Raw genomic sequence first — 21,287 nt, 5'->3', positions numbered from 1 at the left:
TAAAAGGACACATAAATAAAACTACCCAAATGGATATAAAAGACTTCATATCCAAAACAATATTTTATGAGAATGGATTTGGAAAGCAGAGCATTAAGTTGAAGGAATCTAATATGTGGATACACCGAAGGAAATGTCAAGATCTGATTAAGAAGTTATGAAGCTGAAAAAAAAATATTGCATTCTACAATTTATGGGTTAAGAAGTTGGAAGAAAAAGTGAAAAGATGCCAGTACAATAAACTATGATTCACTGCCATTTCCTTGTTTGAATAGAAGGTTTTTGAGCTGATAAAGCATGTTTAGGAACAGTAATATAAATACTCAGCTTAAACACTATGTACTTTATTAATCTTATTGTATATGAACCTGTTGTATGCAGTAGGATTTTGTTAGAGACAAATGCCAAAAGGGACTAGCTTCCTACTTTCTGGAAAAATATGCAAAAATTCTTGTACTGGACTGTGAAATTCACTTCATCTATGGGAGGAACCCTGCTGCAGTATTTCTTGAGAAAACCCCCACAGAATATTTTGGAGACAGTACTTTAAATAAGATATACTTGATAGGGTTCTCTTGGACAATGGATTGGATTCCAAATGGATTGGGAGGGAGGGAGACAGGATTAAATTTCAGAAGAAGCTTCCTTCATTAGGGAGGGAAGACTAGTGTCTTGGACACCGTCTTGTATATCCAGGAGGACACAATACACACTGTTCAATGTACTATAGCACAAGGATCACCAAGCTGATGCCAACATATATTGGAAAGGCCCTACAGCTACGTGACCAAAATGCATGCTAGAGGAGCTGAAGTGTCCAGAGATGATACTGGAATCATCATATGGTTGGATAAAAGTACTGAAAATGAGTTCAGGCAGTAAGAGTTGCTGCCTCATTTTTATTTGCAATTAACTTTTAAAGGAGCTTGACCATTACATAACTTTTGTATCAAGACAGAATTTTGTCTTGGAAAACATGTTATAATGAAATAAGGTATTTCCTGAATTGAAATCTTGGTGTTTCATCCTGAATGGAATTAAAATCAGTTAATAAATCCCACTCAGGCATGAGACTGAAACCCCAAGCATATGAACCACCAACAAGCAAATGAACTCCAAAGTATCCTCGGAAAGGGTCTCTAAAGGCACATGCACGTAACATTTGGCCTATTACTTCAACATAGATACTTGGATTTTAGTTTGTTTTTCCAGAGTTTCTATCATCACATAATGAATACAATTCTAATCCTGTTGAATAATTTCATTGTTGTTAAATTTCTCTTTCTTGAGTAGCTGACTGAGGAGGGGATGGGGTGGTCTGGCCTCTACTTACTGGTACTGAGGTTCATCACGGCAGAGCTCTATATTGGGTCGTTTAGTTCTCGTCTCCAGGCGTGTCTGAGCCACTTTCAGAGGGTACTCCTTTGCCATTATGGATCTCTCCAATAGCATGATTGTATCTTCTGTCTGGAAGATTTCTTGAAGTACCTGAAAAAGCAGAACATTTTTGTAAGCCTCGTGTGCATACAAAACCATAACTCCCCCCTGCTTTAGACACTCCTATTGGAACTGCTTTGATTCTGGCATGTCACTTCCCTTTAATTTAAGGGAGGAGATTGCTGTAACCTCACAGTAATCAGATGTATCTGTATAATTTGTTGGCTTGATCTTGCCATTTTTTACAAAGGTTATACAGCAATCACAGTTCTTAGAAGAGCCAGAGGCCATTAAATGCCATGAAAGCATGTAATGATGTTGTTCCTGGAAAGCTGGATAGCAACACTGGGCAATATTTATGCTAAGAAATGCACCATTGTTTGCTGTTATAACATTACGGAATTTTAAGGCAAACTGGAATATAACTATATAACAAGCAGGAGAAGCACTGAATTCTTGTGAAAGGGAATTGTGTGTTTGTGTGTGTGTGTGTGTGTGTGTGTGTAAAGCCATTTTCATAGAGGCAATGTTTATAGCTCTAAATAGACTCATTTCCATTTTTACTTCATTATCTACTTTTTCTCCTAAATAAAATAAATGCTGATTGATCAGGGACCATTTTGCAGCATTAAAATTTCAACAAACCGCCACTTTCATTCAAACTTTCATTCGATCCTTATTTCCTTTTGCCTCATAAAAATTCAAAAGCCATCAAATATGTGCTCTCTGAAATTGTTTCATATTCCAAGTAGTTTGAGGACATCTGCTGCAAGAATATATAAGCACAAGTAATATTTTCATACTGAAACTAACTTCTGAAAGTTTTGCAAACACACTGGGAGCTCTAAAGGGAAGAACAGCTTGCTTTAAAAGCTTATTTTCTCTAAATGGGAAAGGTATGGAGTGAAACATCAGCAAAAAGAGGCCCACAGAATTAGAATAGCATAGTTTTAGTTGCAGAGTATATTATCATATACTTTATGTTATTCCTTAGGGTACTGTAACTGTTCTTTCCGTTCTTTTCCATACTGATGGAAACACACAAACTGCAAGGGAAAGCTTTTCTCAGTCATAAAAAGAGAGAGAGGGATTAAAACGTTTATATTCAGGTAACATTCCCTAGCCAATTGATTATTACATTACTTTAATCTACCACAATTAATTACAGCCAACATAGTGAACAAGTCCAAGTTTTTCCTGTAGACAGGTTTAAAATGGAAGAGAACAAATTGAACTGATGTCATTTCTCAGCCAGTCTACTAAAATCAATGCAACTTGAATTTCAACAACCACTAAAAATGGCATAATGCTGTTTGAGTTATGCTGCTGTTCGGATCTTGCCTATGTGCTAAGTTGTACCGTGTTAGCTAATGATGTATGTAGTTTAAAAACACAATTAGTTCTTGCTACTGAAAAGTTAGTTACAGACAAAACCCAAAGGGCTAAGGATGCCAGGAGCCTGCACCCCAGGCCAAATCCTTAAGAGCTTGTTGGTGATGTGTAGTGGGGCAAGGCAAGAGACCTGGCTAGCACTGTGCAAACCAGTTTGCCCTTTGCAGTAACGCCACTTTCCAATGGCAGCCTATGAATATGCCTGTTGTGATTTAAAGGCAGCGAGTGTCTCCTCACTGAGTCTTTTGGGTCTCATTTGTGTTCTCACAGAGCAGGCTTGAGAACATCTTCACCTGAAAGAAGCCTTTACTGCATACAGACTTCTGGGGAAAAGACTGGTTTGTTATGAAAGGAACACAGTACGAAAGAAAACGAAGTTCAGAGTAGTAAATCTCTCCCTATAGTTTCATTCTACACCCGTTCTTTCTTAATTAAATAATCACTGTAAGTAAGCTGTGTTTTACAGGGAATACACAGCACACTGGTACTGGAATACGCAGGTAGGCCAGTGTGCTTGGGTAGCTATTTACAGGAGCTACTTATGGTAAGAGTGCATTGTTAAATATGTTGTTTTCTAACTTTTTTACAGTTCTACCAGTTACATACACAAATTTCTGTAGTTAATATATATATATACATATATAAATAAACTTAGGTGCCTTCATTATGCAGAAAGTATTTTTTTTTTTCCCCTGAAAACAAAGGCTTTGGGCCTCCTGCTGCTTAGAAGCAGAGTTAGAATAGCTTGTGCTGTTGCCAGAACTTCACTCTTTAGCAATTTGCTAAGAGAATCCTCTGTTTGCTCATTTGTACATGATGAAGGTGAGATATAGCCCCCAGGTAGGCTGCTGGCAATTAAAGGGATGTTGGGGAGCTCTTACAAGCTTGTCGGTCCTAACATCTTTCACCTTCATTGCCAATCAAAATATCAACCTGTGGGGACGTACCAAGGCTGAGAGGAAAGAACAGGCAATGTGTTTAGAGGTCACCCGCTGCTGAGCCAGGGCCCTCCTTTCCTGTGTTTATCTTACAGCTTCTTTCACGGCTATGGAGTTTCCCATGCTACGCCTTGCTGCGTGTAGGGGGCTGAGTTCACTGTACTGGTCTTCTGGTATCTGCAGTGAGGGTATTGCCTGTCACAGTCATTCTGCTTACAATTTATAGTAAACATCTTCCAATTTACAGTAAATTGTAAGTAGATTTTCTTTTTAATAATAAAGTGCAAATCAAAGTAAAAGCAATGGAACAAAGTCACACACATATCCTCAGCCTGGTAAGAACAGGGCAAAGTTATGTTTCAATTTGAGAAATGATTGGGTGAATATTTGTTTTCTACCTATAATGAAAGAGCGGGGGGATTTGTGTTCTCAGTCCTGTTCTGAGTAAGACCTCTGTGGTTTACACTTTGAGCTTTGTTGGTGGTAATGTTTTCTCTCTTTAGCATCAGGTGGAAATCCACTTTTGTGGGGGAAATCTGTCAGTGAAACAGAGGAATTAAAGCAACCTAGAGCACTTCATTAGAAATGAACTGTGTCTGTGAAAGCAGCTGCCGCAGACCAATGTAGCAGTTTAGAAATGTGCTCATGTTATAGTACCTATGTAATGTAGTCACTGTGCTGCTACCTTGTCTCATGACAGCATGAATCAAAATGCCATTTATTCAGGGAGTGGAGTGAAGTTACAAGCTATTTTGTGGGTAATTAATGCAAGTTGTTCTGAGCAAGTTAAAGAAGTGTAAGGAGATAAAAAGAACATTTTCTGATATATTTTTTCTGCCCTCTCTCTCATAAGTATCTCATGTGTATTCTATACATGGAAGGAAAACAGGAAGCCCTCAAAGGGGACTCAGCATGTGCTCAGAAACACTAACTGCAGCAAATTCTGGAAGCAGTATCCAAATTTATATAGAAGACCAGGGAAGAAATTTAGTAGTCTTCTGTATTTCAGGTAACAGTGCCACAAATCATTATTTGGGCTATAGCAAACAATGGCAAGTCTATTAATACATGATAGTGCTTCTGTTACGGCTTGGTGCCCTTTACTCTTGCCTTCTGCATGTCTGAAAAGGTAAATTACATTAAGATGTAGGAGGAACAAGCCAATTCTAGTACATACCATGCTGAGCAGATTTCCCATGTATAATCTATCCTTAGTCCCTGAGGACTGCCATTTCCAAGTTCATCTAGCAGAAAGAACTTTACAAGAGAGGCTTTCCGAAGCCACACTTCCCTTGAATACTCTTCTCATGCATTCATATGGCCACAGTGCAAGTACAACCACCAAACCACAAACCCCTGTATTTTGATTTCAGTACTAATGTTTCAGGTGTGTGAATGTTGGTATTTATCAAACCTGAGATTTGTTTCTGTCCCTTCACAGCACTTACTGTGCTTTGAGTTTGCATCTGGCTGGACCTCGTTGCCCGCTATACATGTAGAAAACACCTGGGTGTTATCTTAATGATAGAGAGGCAGGACATTGTATAGTCCTTTCTTTTTAGAATACTAACACATAAAACTGGCATAGGACAAGAGTCTTCTTGTATCTAGTCATATTTAGTGACTCAAAGTATTTAAAGCTTGCACAGCCTACAAATTCACACAATGTTTATGTTTGAGAAGGGCAAGTGCATGAGTCTAAATAGAAAATATTTCCCTTTACTGAGAATCTGGTAGTTCTTAAGTTGTGAAAAGAGAGCTTTTATCTGAGTCACAGAGAATTCAGTTGTATATCCAACCCTTGTAATGTTGTGTCTGAATAATGCATAGTAACTACAGAGTACCCTCATGCCACAGGACTTCAGGACACTAAAGCACCTTGTGCTTATAATGATGCCAGCGGTCCACAAAAGCTTTATGCACAACCAAGGCAAATGATGAGTGCTACTGAGCAAATCCTAGTCATTTGCTTAAAAAAAAAAAAAAAAAAGTTTAAACCTGCCTGTGAACTTAAAATTCAAATGTTAAACTATGCCACCATCTTTATATCCTGCCTGGCTGCCTATAAGTGGATGTGGTTTAGATTCATTGTGTTCTCTTTTTTTTCTTACTTTTTTTTTTTATTTTTTTATTTTTTTTAAGTGCTGTCAGTTGAGACCTACAGACTAAAATGCCCTCAGGGGAACCACCTACAACACATCACAAAAGCTTTGTACTAACAATTTTTGATTACTCATTCGGGCTACACATTGGATAAAATGATTTAGATAATCTACTCTACATAAACGGATTGGTGGGGAGGATCACCAGATAGTGCTGCACCAGCCTACGTCATTTCTGGATGACCTCCAAAGGCAAGGAGCAAAAACAACAAATGCTGAGCAGTGTGTTCTTAAGAGAGCATGGTGAGGGACTGGCTCAGGCAGCTGTCCATCCGGAAACCTTCCCTTCCAGGACATGAGGAAAGTTTTGTGCTGCAGCATTCTTGAGAGCTTTCAGAAAACTGCTCTCCTGCCACTCTCTCACTTCACCAAGGACGTGAATTTTCATAGGCTGAGTACACAGAAAGACTGGGAGAAAGTCACACGTGTTTCATCATGTAATCAGGATAGTCATATGGACAACACAAGCATCTTTAAAATGCTATGGTCTGACAGTTATCATTACTCCTTTTTGCTTCTGAAGTTTACTCAGTGTTTGGTAGCTGAATGCAAAAAGCAGCAGCTACATAATATGGTGGGAGGCAGCTGCCTCCTGCTTTTGTAAATTCCTTTATATTTAATATTGTGTATCTCACTTTTTAAAACTTTTTTCATCCACATTTCCATATTTCAATCAATTAATTCTGTAAAATTTTTAAGTTTATTGTAAGTTACCATATTTAAATAGTGTAAATGTGGCTGATTCATTTTAGAGCACATGAGCACATTATTTCATATTAAAACTATGTTATCTTTCACTCTTTGGATTACAAGTGTAACCCAGATCTTAAATGTGAAATACATTAGAATAATTTTTACTGTCATATGATAGCCAAATTCTTAATAGACATTACCATGTTCTTTGCTCTGGTGTTTAGGGTTTATTTCTTTTGAAGCTTAATTGCAGGTCATCATTTTATGATTTATAAAGTTTTGTTTGTTTGTTTGTTTGTTTAATTCAGATGATGGTAAGAAATAGTCCGGGAATCATTTAACAAAAGAAAACAAACATTTAATAGTCACACTTCTCAACAGAATGTAACATCAGAAGGTAATGACTCAACTAGTTTAACTGTATTTTAGAAGAGTTAGAAACATTTTGAGCAGTGGTTTTGTGCATTTTTTGTGTATATTTGTATGGGATGTCTAAATGCCACAGTTAAGAGAAGCAGCTGATTAGTTTGGGCCCTAGGAAAAGATCTTCAAATCAATGCATTGCACAATTCACCAGGGACATCAAGAGTCTCTACTGGATTGGTCTGTGCTTGGGAATACTGCAAGTTTTTATTTATAAAGCTTCATAACAATGGGAATAGGGATGGCATAAGTACAGTCAACAAATCTGAAAGCTAAAGCATACTTTGAACGTCATGTGTGCCAAAGGAAACATACAAAATTCCCAACATTTTCTTTACCTTGTCTTAAACATAACATTTTCACAGAAGAGATATAGAAAGGAAAAAAAAAAAAAAAAGAAAAAAAAAAAAAAGAAACTATTAGAATGTAAATACTACTTACAGAACAAAGAAGTCATTAAATACATATCTGGATATTTAATCAGTGTCCTTACAATCAATTTCTGCATGGTTTACCTGTCTACCCCGTACAGATTGAAAGAGGACCAGGAAATCTGAGCCTTTCATATATTTATTGCAACAATTTCCAACCCTCTAAAAAGCCTCCTTCTACTGAATTCATATATGCATTTTTTAATTTTTATCCTTGAGAATAATCCAATCAATTTCACACTTATATGCAGTTTCTATTTAACTTTTCCACTGTCCCTAAAATGTACAAGATGTTTATTTTAAAACAGCTTTATTTAAATTAAAGGGGGAGAAAAGTATGGGATCATTTAACTTGGCCTGGATTTGCAAAAATATTTTCAAAATAACAGAGGAAGACATAACTATACTCAAGAAAATGCTTAACTGTTTGTATACATCATTGCTATATGCTTAACTATTGAAGGACAACAATAAGGCTCAGAAGTTCTGTCATATTTTTCTACAATTTTACACTGTTTCATACCTTCGGATGCTGCGGGACCAGCATTTTAGGTGTATCATAAAATACTCTATTATTAATGTGGTTTTGCTAAACCTGGTCAAAATAACAATTAAATATGCAGTTTGAGTCTTGTGCACACCATTCTCTCTCAAGTTACTTCATCTGAGAGAAGGGTACACATCCCTTTAATAGAGAAAAGATGCCTCTAGACAGAGATGATGCCAGAGAGAGAAACCGCTATGGCTTGTGCAGCTGCTGATTCTTGTTAGAAATTAGATTCTTTGTAGTCATTAAGAAATGTAAACCCCCTACACTAAGCTATGTTGTTGATGTTTGTCTCATGATCTTTAAAGCCTGAATATGCTTCTTTTCTAGACAAGCTACTGCATACACTCATCTCTTGTTTTGGTACAAGACAGCCCGTTCTGAGAATAAGGAACAGTTTTATAAACATAAATGAGCACTGCTGCCTTGAACTAAATCCTGTTTCCTCTGGAAGCCTATATGAATTGCCTGAGCGCAGATGGGCTGCAGGGGAGGGAGCAGTAGTAGTAACAACCACCTCTGTTTCTCATATTTAAATGTCACAGCAGAAAAATGTTGTCTTCTATATCAATGTCAGAAAAAGCTTGTTTTCATTCAATCCAGGCTGCCTTTACTTGGCAGCTGGAAGTGTATCCCTTGGTGTGAGATTTTGCAAATAAAGGCACATGGATTCATGATAACCTGAATGCATCCTGATGAGCAATGGCTCTCACTTGATTATGTTTATTCTAGCCTACCTCATTTCATATTCCCCTTAGGCTATTCCATGAAGTGGAGCATTGCTGCATGGCATGCTGAGAAGCCAGGATTCTCCACTTGCCCAGAGTTAGTACTCTGGTCTAGTCTATGCAAGTCTTTATGATTTTGTGAGACGAAGCAACCATTTTAGGAGACAGGAATCTACTTCTGTTTTCAAGTTAGTGCCTTAGTTTTCACCTGTAACTTCGCTTGGTTTGTAGGTAACAGTCTAATGTGTATGTAGTCCCAGCTTAAATAATTATTTCCTCCTTCAAACAGGTTTTTCCAGGCAAGTTTGAGCTGCTTACACCAACCAGCACACACCTTCCCAACCAATTCTGAGTCACTCTTTGTTAATCGTCCAACAGGTTCCACTATTAAACAATAAGCTTAAGTGTATACCCAGCCACCAGGAACAGACATGAGAAACTGTAAGTGACTCAGGTTTTAAGACATAAAATAAGGAAGAGAAGAAAGTGGCAAAAAAAAAAACATGCATAAAATTTACGTGAGGATACATCAGGGTCTGAGATGAATGCCTTATGTGGGGAGAGTGCCATGGGGAAGGTGCTCCCTCTCCTATATGCATGCTCCTGCTCACAGCCCTGTCTCCCCTCTCCTTTATGCAGCTTGGGTGGGCACTGCCTGTCTGACTTCAGGAGTTCTTTATGGCCCTGTTCAGAGCAAGGCCTTTTCAACAGCCATAGGCAGGCTCCTCTTAGAATTTCACACATGAGTAGTTTGAAAATTCTTTCGGAGGCTGGTAGGCAGTTCTTTGTTCTACTGCCACTGAGGTTTTCCTGGTTTTCATCCTGTGTTTTATGCTAGTTATATATGTAAGTAGGTTTATTCTTTGAATTAGAAGTAAATGGTTTGGGTATAAAATGTATTCCATATTTTTGTCTAGCCACCATATAAACATATTCAGTAGTTGCTAAGACAGGAAAGGTTGGTTGATTCAATTTATAAATAAATTTAAATGTAATAAAAAATACTGTGTGAGGGATGGAACGTCTGAGAGGGTGACCTGCTTAAGAGATGGAGTAACTTACTAAAAAAGAATCCTGTAGGTTCTTCAGGTATAGAGTAAAATATATCAAGCAAAAAGGCAAGAGTTAATTTCCATCATATGTTGATGTAGTATACTGACTTTTCAAAAAAAAAGAAAAAAAGAAAAAAGAGCAGGGGAAACTGTTTTTAAGAGCATACATTCTCAGTGAACTGAATGGAAATACTCAGAATCATGGTTTCTTGTTTTTTGGAGTAGGTGGTTATTTTTTCATGGTTTTCTAAACATGTATCTGTTTTTCCAGAATGTTTCTGATCCCTGTGCTCCCAGGTAGAGGAATAGCAAACCTTGCAGGAAGGGTGGTGCTGGGCAGCTCTGCCTCTGAGCATACAAATGCCTCTGAGAAGAGTGCAGGTGTTCTGTCTTGCATGGTGCTCACTGAGATAATCAGGTGTTTAGGCATGGTATAAATAGTGGGCTACATAGACAGGTCACTTGCTGTCTGGTCTGACTGATTCTCAGAGCTATTGCATGTAAACATCCTGTCCTATTGGGTATTTCCAGGAGAGTGAGGCCAAGGTAAACACTTATGTTAATATTATCTTTATGGAAAAGAGATGCAAACATACTAATGAGGGGTTGGCACCATGATTAAAGGTTTTTATTTCTTTTCCTAAAGATTGTGTACATTTTACATCAGATGTAAAATATATTTACCATAATTTTTCTTGTCATAAATTGAATGTTTCTTGCAGTGAGGCATGAAGGTGCCATATTACTATCTCCTACATTGTATTCCATAGGCTATATTTTCTATTCACCTAAAAATCAGGTTCTAGAAAAGCTCTGAGTCTGACCAGAGTTATACATTGTGATTAGACTCTTACAGAATATTTCCATCCCCAAACAACCACATCCACTGGGAGCCCAGTGACAATGAAACACAGCAGAGCTGTAACACCTTCCTTGGTTTGGGAGCTAACCCTGGCCAATGAGCCAGCCAGGACTCCTCGTCTTTTGCCTCCAGCACCTCATATTTCTAGGGTTCTGCCATCCAAATTCTGGACGAACTTGTTATGGGTGAACATTGTTATGACCTTGATTAATCCCAGAATCAAGTAAGAAGAATTAATGACAGACTTGTGAAGTTGGGACCAAAATGGAAATAGGAAATATTCAATCTCAGGGTGAGAAGGAAGTTTTAGTAATCTAGCTACCTGCACTGCCTGCAGGATGTTAAGCAGTCCTGCAGTAATTCCTCTTCATAAGCCAGTGCCTGTAGAAAGAGCTGAGCTTTCAGGGAGAACAGTGATCCTGATTCCTGGTGCTAATGAAGCAACCTATCTGTGGTAAGCTGTTGCAGTGATGAATTCCTTTGCTCTGAAAAATAAGGGTTTATGTTTTCCATCTGGATTTGTCTGGCCACCAATTCTTCTTTGTTTTTGTCTGCTCAAGCAAAGAGTCTTCTATTATAATTCTTTTGTCTTCTGTATACATATTTGTGGATTTAGCAAATTCTCTGCCCTACACAACAGTTATTTGGATAAGCTAAATAAAGTGGTGTCATCTAGTGCTACTAACGTCATCCGTTTCAGCCTGCTATGGAGAAGGTTGAGGAACTTATTCAAGCAAATGCCTGCTTACCAATCCTTTAAGCATTCTTGCAGTTGTGATGACTTCTAGGCTTTGGAGTTGCAGTAAGGAATGCTTTATACCACACACTTGCTTCCATGTACTTTGGTTGATTTTTTTCTAGAGGACTGAGACAATTTGCCATCTTTACAGTGGCAATCAAACTGAGTGGGAAGGGGGTAATTCTGCATGGAAGTTGTACCGGGAACTAGATGGGGAAACTTATAAAGCAAATTTTTAAGGACAGCATTTCCTTTCTGCATTCAGTAGATTAATGTTCAAAGCCGTATAAAAGCACTTTAATCCCTTTTTACTGTTCCCCTATGCAAGTCTCTTCTGATAGACTTGGAGGCTGTCAGCCTCACCAGCCAGCCTCACACAAAGAAGTGGCAGGCAGGAAAAGCCGAATAGCAGGTGATGAAAATCCAAAGTGAAGGGAACTCAGATGGTTTCCTGAATACATCAATGGAGTAACAGTGAGAGCAGACAGCAGCTGGACTGAGAATGTAAAAAGGCAAGTACGAATCACTGACAAACAATGCTCTTTGGAGACTTTCCTTATGCTGACTTGGAAACCTGATCTGAACTTGGAGTCTATTCAGTACTGACACTCAGACCAAACTCCAAGTAGAATAAAGGGTAAAAACATAGCTGCTCTAACACAAGACAAGACATTTGTAAGTCACTAAAGCATTCCTTTAGCTAAATGCAAATTAGTGTAGATTTATTGTAAAAAAATGCAGTGGAGCGGGTCATATGTACTATAAAATGATAGTGCATGTGTGTTTTCCTCCTTGTGCATGGTCTGATGATGAAAAATTGAAAGCATTTGGTCTTGTTTGGACTGATTAAAATAAGAAAAAGAAGCAAAGGTTGTGTCATGCATTTGATTGTTGGAGTTTTTGCTCCATTGCTCTTTAAATATTTTTTTCAGGTTTGTTTATCAAATGCCTGCCAGGAAGAGTTCTTAGGTGCATCCCTTGACCTTAACTGAATTGGGAACTGTATATAGTTAAGACAAACTATACGAAGTCTTTCTCTGAAGAATGCGTTTTGTTCATGTGTTTCTAAATATGCCATGTGGATGCTCTGTAGTGGGAAACAAGGCTAAATGCTGTGACAGAACCTCAGTCAGTTGCAACAGGAATGTTCTTGGGATCTGCTATTTAATTGTGTGTCGATAATCCAAGGTAAATGGTGCAAGAACATGGTAGAAACTGAGGTACAAATCCACTAGAAAGAACTACTAGTAGCAGACAAAATACTTATAAAAGCAGATGGACTGCTGTGTAGTCATTACTCAGACTTGTAGTTTGTAACATGAAATGGAGACATTATGTCATTGATGGAGAAGGTCCTGGCAAAACTCCTGGCATAATGCTTGATAGAAGTAAAAACAACAGAATACCTTCATTGCACAGAGACGTTCTGTGTGTCTTACGGTAAAAAGCACATACTTAGCTGGACATAAAGGAAGACAATATCCTACAGTAAAACTAAACAGATGTAATAATAGATACTGTTCTTTTTTATATATATATATTTTTAAATATAGATGTGTTTTTTTTTTTTTTTTTTAGGAGGAGGAATAAGAGCTGGAAAGAATGCTAGGGAGCATCCACACAGAGCCTTCGATAGCATAACTGTTACCAGGCACTTGTGAACTAGAATGTCTCCCCAACAATGCTCCTGCACAGCAGCTCTGTAAAGCAGCCCTGCAGGCAACAGCATGCAGGAAAGAAGATACATGATGCAACACGTACAAATGTCCACTAAGGAGAAAATCCTAGCTCTGAAAAATAACAGGTACATGTATAGCAATCTCCATGTGATATTTCTTAGTTTGCCTGCATAAATTCAGAACTAAGTAAATCTTGTTCATTCCTGTATTTTTTTCTAGTTGATTGTTTTCCAAGCAATAAAGAAGTAGCACTCTGTTCACATAATCTTGTGTGTGATACAATACCATCATCAAGCAAAGGAAAGAAAGGCAGGAAGAGAGAGGCTATTTACCAGTTGAGAACAGCAATACAACAATGTTCTAATGGACTATTACAAAATCAATCTCCATGTTCCTTTTGGTAGTGCCTTTTCCTAAACAGGTTTGAAGCAATGGCATTCTTGCAGAGAAAGTTAGGATCATAAAAGTGTGGCTGTGAGGACAGTCTACATGGTGAACAGAGATCTCACACTTCACTGATACACCTCTGTTCCATGTATCACTTGGTATTACTGTTTTTAATGCAATTTATCCATGACTAGACTTTGTTGTCTTGTGGTCCTACCCCTCTGACAGAAACAGTCATTCCCTCCTTCTGGCATATCCCTACAGCACAGAATACATGTATGTAGAGTATGTGAACTGTTTTCATGTAAATATTAAAGGATTCTGACAAAGGGAGTTGGGTGCTAACTGTTCCTTGATGCTTCCCATCCCCGAAAAGGAGGCTGGCCTTTTGTCTCTACAGTCATGACCCAGGCATGTATAATGTCACCCACTTTATTTTTGGATAAATATTATTTCTTGAGTTTCAGTCAAAGTCCAATTCTACTGGCAGTGGATGGAGATGCATATGTACTTTTGCACATGTGAAGACTAACAGAGTTGTTTTTCTGCTGTTATAGCAAGATAGGTATACGAGTAGGCATTATCATGCTGTGGCCAAGTGACATAAAACTCCTCTAATGTGGGAGATTTTATTTTTTTAACTAGCAGAAGAAAAATAAACAGGGGTTTTCCATATGGGATGTTATTTTTTAAAATAACTCAATGAAAGGGTGGAATTAGTTTGACTGGTATTCACCATTATATATCCTTGCAATATAAACAAAATATGAAAAAAACTCAGGCTAGGAGAAACATTTTAGGTACATAAATGTACAAGATTTTAAGTGCAAATGCTAACCACAGCATGCATCTCCACCACAGTATCAATCACAGACACTAATTCAGTGTACGATTAGATTTTCTAAGTTTTTACAAAAGGTTTACTTCCAAAGGATAACAAAATGTTTCCAGAGCCAGTAGATGAAATCTACAACTAAGACAAAAAATATTCCACCTGGTCCTCTATGTTGTTAAAGAAAATGTAGTGGAACACAAGCTGAGGCACTGCACATTTGGTTCATAATCTTAGCCAGCTGATCTTTTATGTGCAAGTGACATAAACAGAAGAAAATATGCTATTTCAATATGTGGTAATTTTTTGACCACATATTCATACTGTTTACTCTTTTATGTATGCTTTTTTTTTTATTCTTTCCATTCTGAGGGTACAGATTTTAGAAACAAATGGTTGTAGGAGGTTCCCTGTATAGCTTTTTTGTCTGGAAGAGATTTGGTTGTTTCACAAAGCAGAAAAACATTTTTTCATTCAGAAATGGTCTCCAGACCTCATTAAATATAAAACTTTTCATTTTTCCAAGACAGCATGCCTTTTCTATGCTTACTCTTCTGTCAATTCATGGAGGTAGTCTACTTAGCTATGAGAAGAGTTTGGCAGAGGGAAGGAGGTCTCTAATAGCAGCATTCATTGCTTGAGAAGTGAGTGCAAAAACAGCCTTTGAAAGAATGATTCATTTTCTAAATGCAAAAAAAAAAAAAAAAAAAGAAATTGTGGCACCCATTGTCTGGTTGCTATTAGATGTGAAAGGAACAGGAACCATAGTTTAGCTGCATTTGACTATTATCACATCCCAAAGGAAGAACAGAAATGTAGTAGAGTTTAAGGGAAAGCCTTGGGTCCCAGCCACTCTGTTGGCTGTCTTATTAAAATACCCTAGCAGTACTTTTTTCTCTGAGTGTTACAGGCTGTACAGCAAGCCAGGAGAAAGAAGAAAAGGTAGTCTGCTGTGCTTAGCTATAGATGGCTGTTAAATGAGTACTCACTCCTTACTCACTTCTTCCCTTGTTTTATTTCTCTTTGCTCTTGTGTTTTTAAGGTATCATCACGAGCAAGAGAAATAGTAGGATTTCTATCATATAACCTCATCCACAGCTTAACCAGCAATGCTTTTGCTCAATAAAGCCATGGCATTTTTTTTTTCATAGTTACTCCATGCTTTTGGCTTCTGCCATGTATAGACCTGTAGGTTGTAATCAAAAATCAAAACTAGACACCCACATTATAGCGTGGATACTGGTAGACTAAGAAGGGCCCTTAGCCCTCTTCTGTTATCCAGAAGACCTGAGAATAATTTTTACTCAGTTCCTCAGGAAGTGACAGCCTGTGGAAGCTGCTTGGTGAATGAAAACAAAACCATTACCTTTCCTTCAAAATTGACAACACTGACTAGCCTGAATTATTCTTCACTAGCTTTTGCAGTTTTCTTCCAGCATTTTGTTATTCTGATATAACTACATTACTGTGGAGTTTGAGATGAAGATCTATCTGCTACATATGTGCTATCACTACACAACTCAGCAGTAAAAACAGCAGTTCATAGAGTGCAATTTTGTATGACATGTTTTTTATCTGTGTGTATGACACAAACTAAATATTCTTTATACAAATGTGATTAATTCAGTTTCTCCAGTTTGTTTATTATTGCAATCTAATGGTTTGGATAGCGTAGGGACACAAGTCAGTTTTTCTTCCCTTTTGTACAAGTTGTCAGCAGTTAGGTTGTGTCAGCTGAACTTCATGACCAAATCTTTGGTAGTAGGTTGAAAACTCACAATGCACTTTGTGGTTCCATATGTACTCCCTGTGCTACCTTATGCTGTACATTCTTTTATAAAAAGGACACTCAAAAGCACTAGAAAATGCCAATGGAAAATGTGAAGCAAATGTTCATAGATTAAATCCATGAGAAACCTGGATGGCCAATTCAGAGATAAAGTGCTTCATTTGTGTAAGTTCCAAACCACACAAAAACTACATTCAGTATCTTTTATGCTTTATAAGAAGGAAAAAATAGAAAAAAACATTACTTTATGTGCTGTGACTTCATACATATTTAGCTAGTTGGTTTGCACTTTCCAAAAAGTCCCTAAAAATAAACTGAAAATATCTTAAACTACTTATGGCAAATAGAATGGCAGGAAAACTCTATTGTTTCCAAATGTGCATTGAAACAAACGAGTGAACATGAGTCTCCTCTATAAGAGAAGGATTCTAAATGGAAGAACTTAGTGAACCCTGAAGTCATATAAAAGTAACACAGTGAGACTTGTTCGCTTAACAAGATTTTATCTGTCAGTACAAAGGCAACACCTCTTGCTAACTTCTGACTATGTTTCAGAACTCAACTAATACGCTTCCAACATGTCACATTTTTCAGTGAAAATTGAATTAAAAAGTAATACAGGTAGGATTTAATACTGGTCTCCATTTCTGCATTTTACCATGTGAAAACAAAGACAGAACAAACGTTTGAAAAGTTAACTGTCTGACCCATTCAACTGAGTTGACTGTTTTCAACCATGACCAGGCAAAAATTCATGTTAAAGATGTGGAAGTGTATTTATTAAAAGTTGGAAAAAAACTTGGAACTTAGGTTCAGAGACAGACTAATGACATTTTGAATATAAGTATTTTTAAATTCAGGACTTTTCATTTGCTGCAGCAAAATGAAAGTGCAAAAACTTAATCTTTTTCCTCTGGAGGAGAGAAGTCGTGATACTCTTTGTGGGCCTTTTTATTTGTTTGCTTTCCAAAGTTATTTCACTGTTTAACACCCCTACTCCCCAAGTAGTTTGTGTACTTTTCTTTGATCAGGAAATCACCAGGGAATATCCTCAATAAATGAAAAACAGAAAAAAAAATGCCATCTCAGATAGTTTTCCCCACTTTGGACATGTAAGTTGCAAATGAACATAATCACACTGACTCTCCATTTAGGACAGATATTGTGTGGTTTCTTGTAAAACTTTGTCACCTTGTCAAGTCTGCTCATCTGTGAGAGAGCTCTTCTGCTGTGATTCAAGTGCACTGTTTGCAAAAAGGTAATGCAGCCATGACTTTTGGGGAGGTGCTTATTCAGGAATAATGTAAATTCTAGAGAAGACTTCTGCCTTTCAGGTACAACTGAGATAATATGCAGCTGCCAACCCTTAGTGAATCTTACCTTGGCCAGTTGTGCTTGGAGTTTGTTCTTTGCATCAGCTACTTCAGCAATGCGATTATTGAAGGCCAAGTTGGTGCTGACAAATTGATTCCACATCTCCTCAGATGTGCTCTCCAGTCCAACCTCTGTGTCCTCACGGAGCTTGACAGAGTTGGCCCTTGCATGCTGAGAGCATCTGATATTGTCTTCACTGAATTTAGCCCATGTTACAGGAACTGAAACACTAGTAAGGAAAATTGAAGTAAAAGCTTAGGTGAGCTATCTTCTATTAATTGGCAATTACACTGAGATTAAGTATTCATCCACTGAATTGTACAAACTATGCAGGCACATACATCAGATGATTTTATGGGTTTCATATGCATTTTTTTTCTTTCTTCTCTGTTTCACATGATTTCATATACAGCAAAGATTTGTTCACACTGAGATTTTGGAGAACTGTTGCTTCTACAGGGTTCCAATTGCTTGCTTGAAGATTGTAGAAGAAATTGTTTTGTTTTGTTTTTGAGAGAGAATGAAAATCTCTAATTTCCTCAAAGTTGGATAATTAAATTACATTAATCCCCAGCAAAATCTTCATTTTCCAGGCAATATTTGTATAGCTGCTAACTGAAGGTCTCACTGCCTATGACATCAACTCCACAGTAAGTTTATGTTTTGCTGTATATGTATGGTGATGCTTAAAAATATATTTATTTGGGATCAAGTAAGAATGTCAGCAATGCAGCTTCTTCCAGCCTTTAACAGACTAGGTGGTTGTCTGAGTTCATACCTGCTATATGTCAAATGAAATTCGACTCATTTCTTTTTTTCAAGTTTAAGAGTGCTTGAGGCCTTAATTGATTATTAGATAATTTAACATGATCTCCTGTCCATTGCACACCATCATAATAGATTCAAATACTGTTTACTTTCATGAACGCAAAGCCTTTGTCCTGGGAAACTGAGTTGTGTGTCGCCAACTACCAGATAACATGAGAACCCAAGGAAAATGAAAAAGAAACCAAAAGAGAAGGATTGTTAGGCAACACTTTTGGTCTGCTGTCAGAGCAGCCCTGCCTCATGAGATATATATGACCTACACAATAAAGCAAGTGGTTCAGGCCTCCTTTCATCATCAGAATGAATGGTAGCAGGAAAACGGATAAGGCACTGACTGAGCTAGGATAGGAGGAAGGAAAAAGGAATTTTCTCCCAGCTCCATCACTCTCCATCTCTATCATTTGGAGTATTTTCATCCTCTTACTTTTCCATGTATTATAATGAACATTTCTGCTTTAACATACAGGCCTATTATTGTTAAATTTTCAATATCTGTGGGACATACAGAAATGGCATTGTTATGGAAAAGTCTATGAATAGAGAGAGAAAAACTGAATGTAGGGTTCCAGCACTGAAAATACCACCCATGAATGTTCCCTCTGCAATATCCTGTAGCCAAACAAATTTTGGGATGCTCGGTTTCATGCTCAGCCTTCACAGATGACCTTCAATATCGTAATTAGTTGAACCTAAATCCCAGACTCAGATTTTTCCAACCTGGGAGTCTGTGGGACTCTGAACTTGCCACCTGAGCCCCCAGCTTGAAAAGTGGTGGAACATAAGCTACCCTCTTTGGAGTTAAATTCACAACCCCATTTAATGCATTGCTTAGCCTACTAGGTCACTTTGACCTTCAACCAGAAATATTTAGCATGTTTTATGGAAAGATCCATATGTTTTAGTTACCAGCTGAAAGGCTGAGACAAACTTCTGCCTACTTTTAGACTTCCTTCTCCACACAAAACTTCCTTCTAAGAACTATGCCTGCATGTTAAACTCTGCATGGATAAGTCACCATTTTTCGAGTCTCACAATTACTTTATTTAGATTTTAATTTAACGCTGAGAATTAATACTAAAGGAGGCAAAAAATAAATAAATAAAAATTGCCAGTGCTTGTTTTCTAAGTGGCCTTTTTTTCAGTTTTTCATAGGGTGTTCCTCTCTCTCCAAACTGAGCACTGATCTTCCTAAATCATTAAGGAAATCCTTAGTGCTACACATTCATTTAGGCAGTTGCCCTGAAAAGTTTCAGGCACCCGACATGATTTCGCAGTAGAGTGCATAAATCAGTATATTAAACCTGAGCTGACAGTGTTTACAACTATTTATCCAAATGATCTCAGTGTACATTCTGCAGGACATTTGTTCTTTCTTTCTTTTTTTTTTTTTTTTTTTTGTCTTCATCTTTTTGGTCTCCTGGATTATACTCATTTTCTGATCAGAAAATTAAGTTTCCAAGAAGGTTTTCATCTTGACTGTTTGAAATATTTAGTACTTAATCTGTTCTTTAACGTTGTTTTTTCCAGACTAATTTATCTGGCTGACTTTGGTGAACGACTCAAGCAGAAAGCACCTGCTCTGCTCCTGAGTGCTGCAGGTATGTCTCAGTCTGCCAAATGATTTCAGTAAAATGTTAATGAAAAATGGCATTGCTTTGGATTATGGTTAGTTAGAAAGTAAAAGGGTTGTTAAATTTATCCACATGAATCTCCTTTTTTACTAGAGTTAACAAGAATATTTTTATTCATTGCTAATCCTGAAAGGAGGTAGTGTTACTAGAGTCAGCAGAATGCTTGCTAAATTTCTCTCAGATGTTCCCTTATTTCAGTAATGAATTAGGTGATCATTTAATGAAAAGCAGACTATAAGCAAACAAATATCAAGGAATTTCCCTCCTCTGTCCAAGAAGACACAGTCGCCATCATTTGAGATTGTAGAGTACATTCACTATTCAGATACTGCTATGCTAAAGAGTGAGAAGGGAACTAGCAAGTCATCAACACAAAAACACTGCCCTCTATTGCAAGTTGTTTTCCCGCTGCTGTTGCTTCAGGATTGGATGCAGGTGTTGATAAGGCAACTACTGATAAAGTTTTAAAACTGTTTATAATTGGGAAATTTTAATTCAGTCAGTAGTGCTAAACTATGCCAAATCTTTTCTGGTCATACTATTTAATATGTACCTCTGTATCTTGATGGCCTAATTTCCAAAAGAAAAAAAGTATCTATATAGTCCTAGGTGTACACTTGCACGCGGTTCACCCCATTGCACTTAACTGCACACCTTAGCTGGATTTTGCTTTGATTTTCTGTGGTTTTGAAACCTGAAGGCCACAGATTATAAATCAATACCACAGGGAGGTATCTGCATGAAACAGTTTGAAGGCTAGGAGTCGGCTGCAACACAGTTGTAAAGGATTGTCTTCTCTGAAACGTACAGCTCACTGCACATTGAACATGATAGGTGCTGCAGACTGCCAGGCCTCCGACCATGGCAGCTGTTAGAAAGCAGGGAATAACTGAGTGACAGAGGATTTTGCACTAAGGAAAGACAGAAGCGTACAGAGAGAGAAGCCACTTCTTTATCACTTTTCACGTATAAGCAAGAACTTGTGCTGCAGCCTGCAGCCAGCCTCCTGCTTAGAGCAGGGCACATGGAAAGAGCAGGTGACAGTGACCACTTATACTCACGTCCCATCTACTTTCTCCACTCCATGGTAGAAGTTGATGCTGTCTGATGTGTTCCTCAGGTTAAAGCACTTCTCATCAATAAAATGGGCAGAGTTTTTGTCAGAAAGGTCCTGCTCCAGGGCATGCTGTGCATCTCTGTTGATGCTGTGAAGGGAAAGTCTTGCCTTAATACGAACTGCCTTTAATGCTTTTGTGCTAGGTAGCTAATTGCCTTCATTAGCACCCTGCAATGCCTCATTTTATAGTTTGCTGGCATTTACAGTGGCATGAAAATGCTTTGCACTGTAATTTAACTAGAGGGA

The 21,287-nt window shown here is 37.7% G+C and overlaps 1 protein-coding gene and 1 long non-coding RNA gene across 5 annotated transcripts in view; one reads left to right on the top strand and one right to left on the bottom strand.

Annotated features, from left to right (window-relative positions):
* Window positions 1-21,287, bottom strand: part of TEKT5 (tektin 5) — a 29,334-nt gene that overhangs the window by 2,804 nt on the left and 5,243 nt on the right. The window contains exons 4-6 of the mRNA XM_068699823.1: window positions 20,986-21,129; window positions 17,472-17,694; window positions 1,334-1,488 (exon numbers count right to left, since the gene is read on the bottom strand). Coding sequence (XP_068555924.1) covers window positions 1,334-1,488; window positions 17,472-17,694; window positions 20,986-21,129 — 522 coding nt within the window. The remainder of the gene's footprint in view (window positions 1-1,333; window positions 1,489-17,471; window positions 17,695-20,985; window positions 21,130-21,287) is intronic.
* LOC137865074 (uncharacterized) overlaps window positions 1-21,287 on the top strand; it is a 93,735-nt gene that overhangs the window by 71,467 nt on the left and 981 nt on the right. For 2 of the 4 annotated variants that reach the window (XR_011101745.1, XR_011101747.1), the window contains exon 5: window positions 12,983-17,455. This is a non-coding gene — a long non-coding RNA (uncharacterized lncRNA). Of the gene's footprint in view, window positions 1-12,982; window positions 17,456-19,820; window positions 19,892-21,287 lie in introns of those variants that run through there. The other 2 variants (XR_011101746.1, XR_011101748.1) reach the window with 2 other exon arrangements.

Source organism: Anas acuta, chromosome 15 (assembly GCF_963932015.1).
Source record: "Anas acuta chromosome 15, bAnaAcu1.1, whole genome shotgun sequence".
NCBI classification, from domain to species: Eukaryota; Metazoa; Chordata; class Aves; order Anseriformes; family Anatidae; genus Anas; species Anas acuta.
This window is presented reverse-complemented; position numbering and strand designations above follow the sequence as displayed.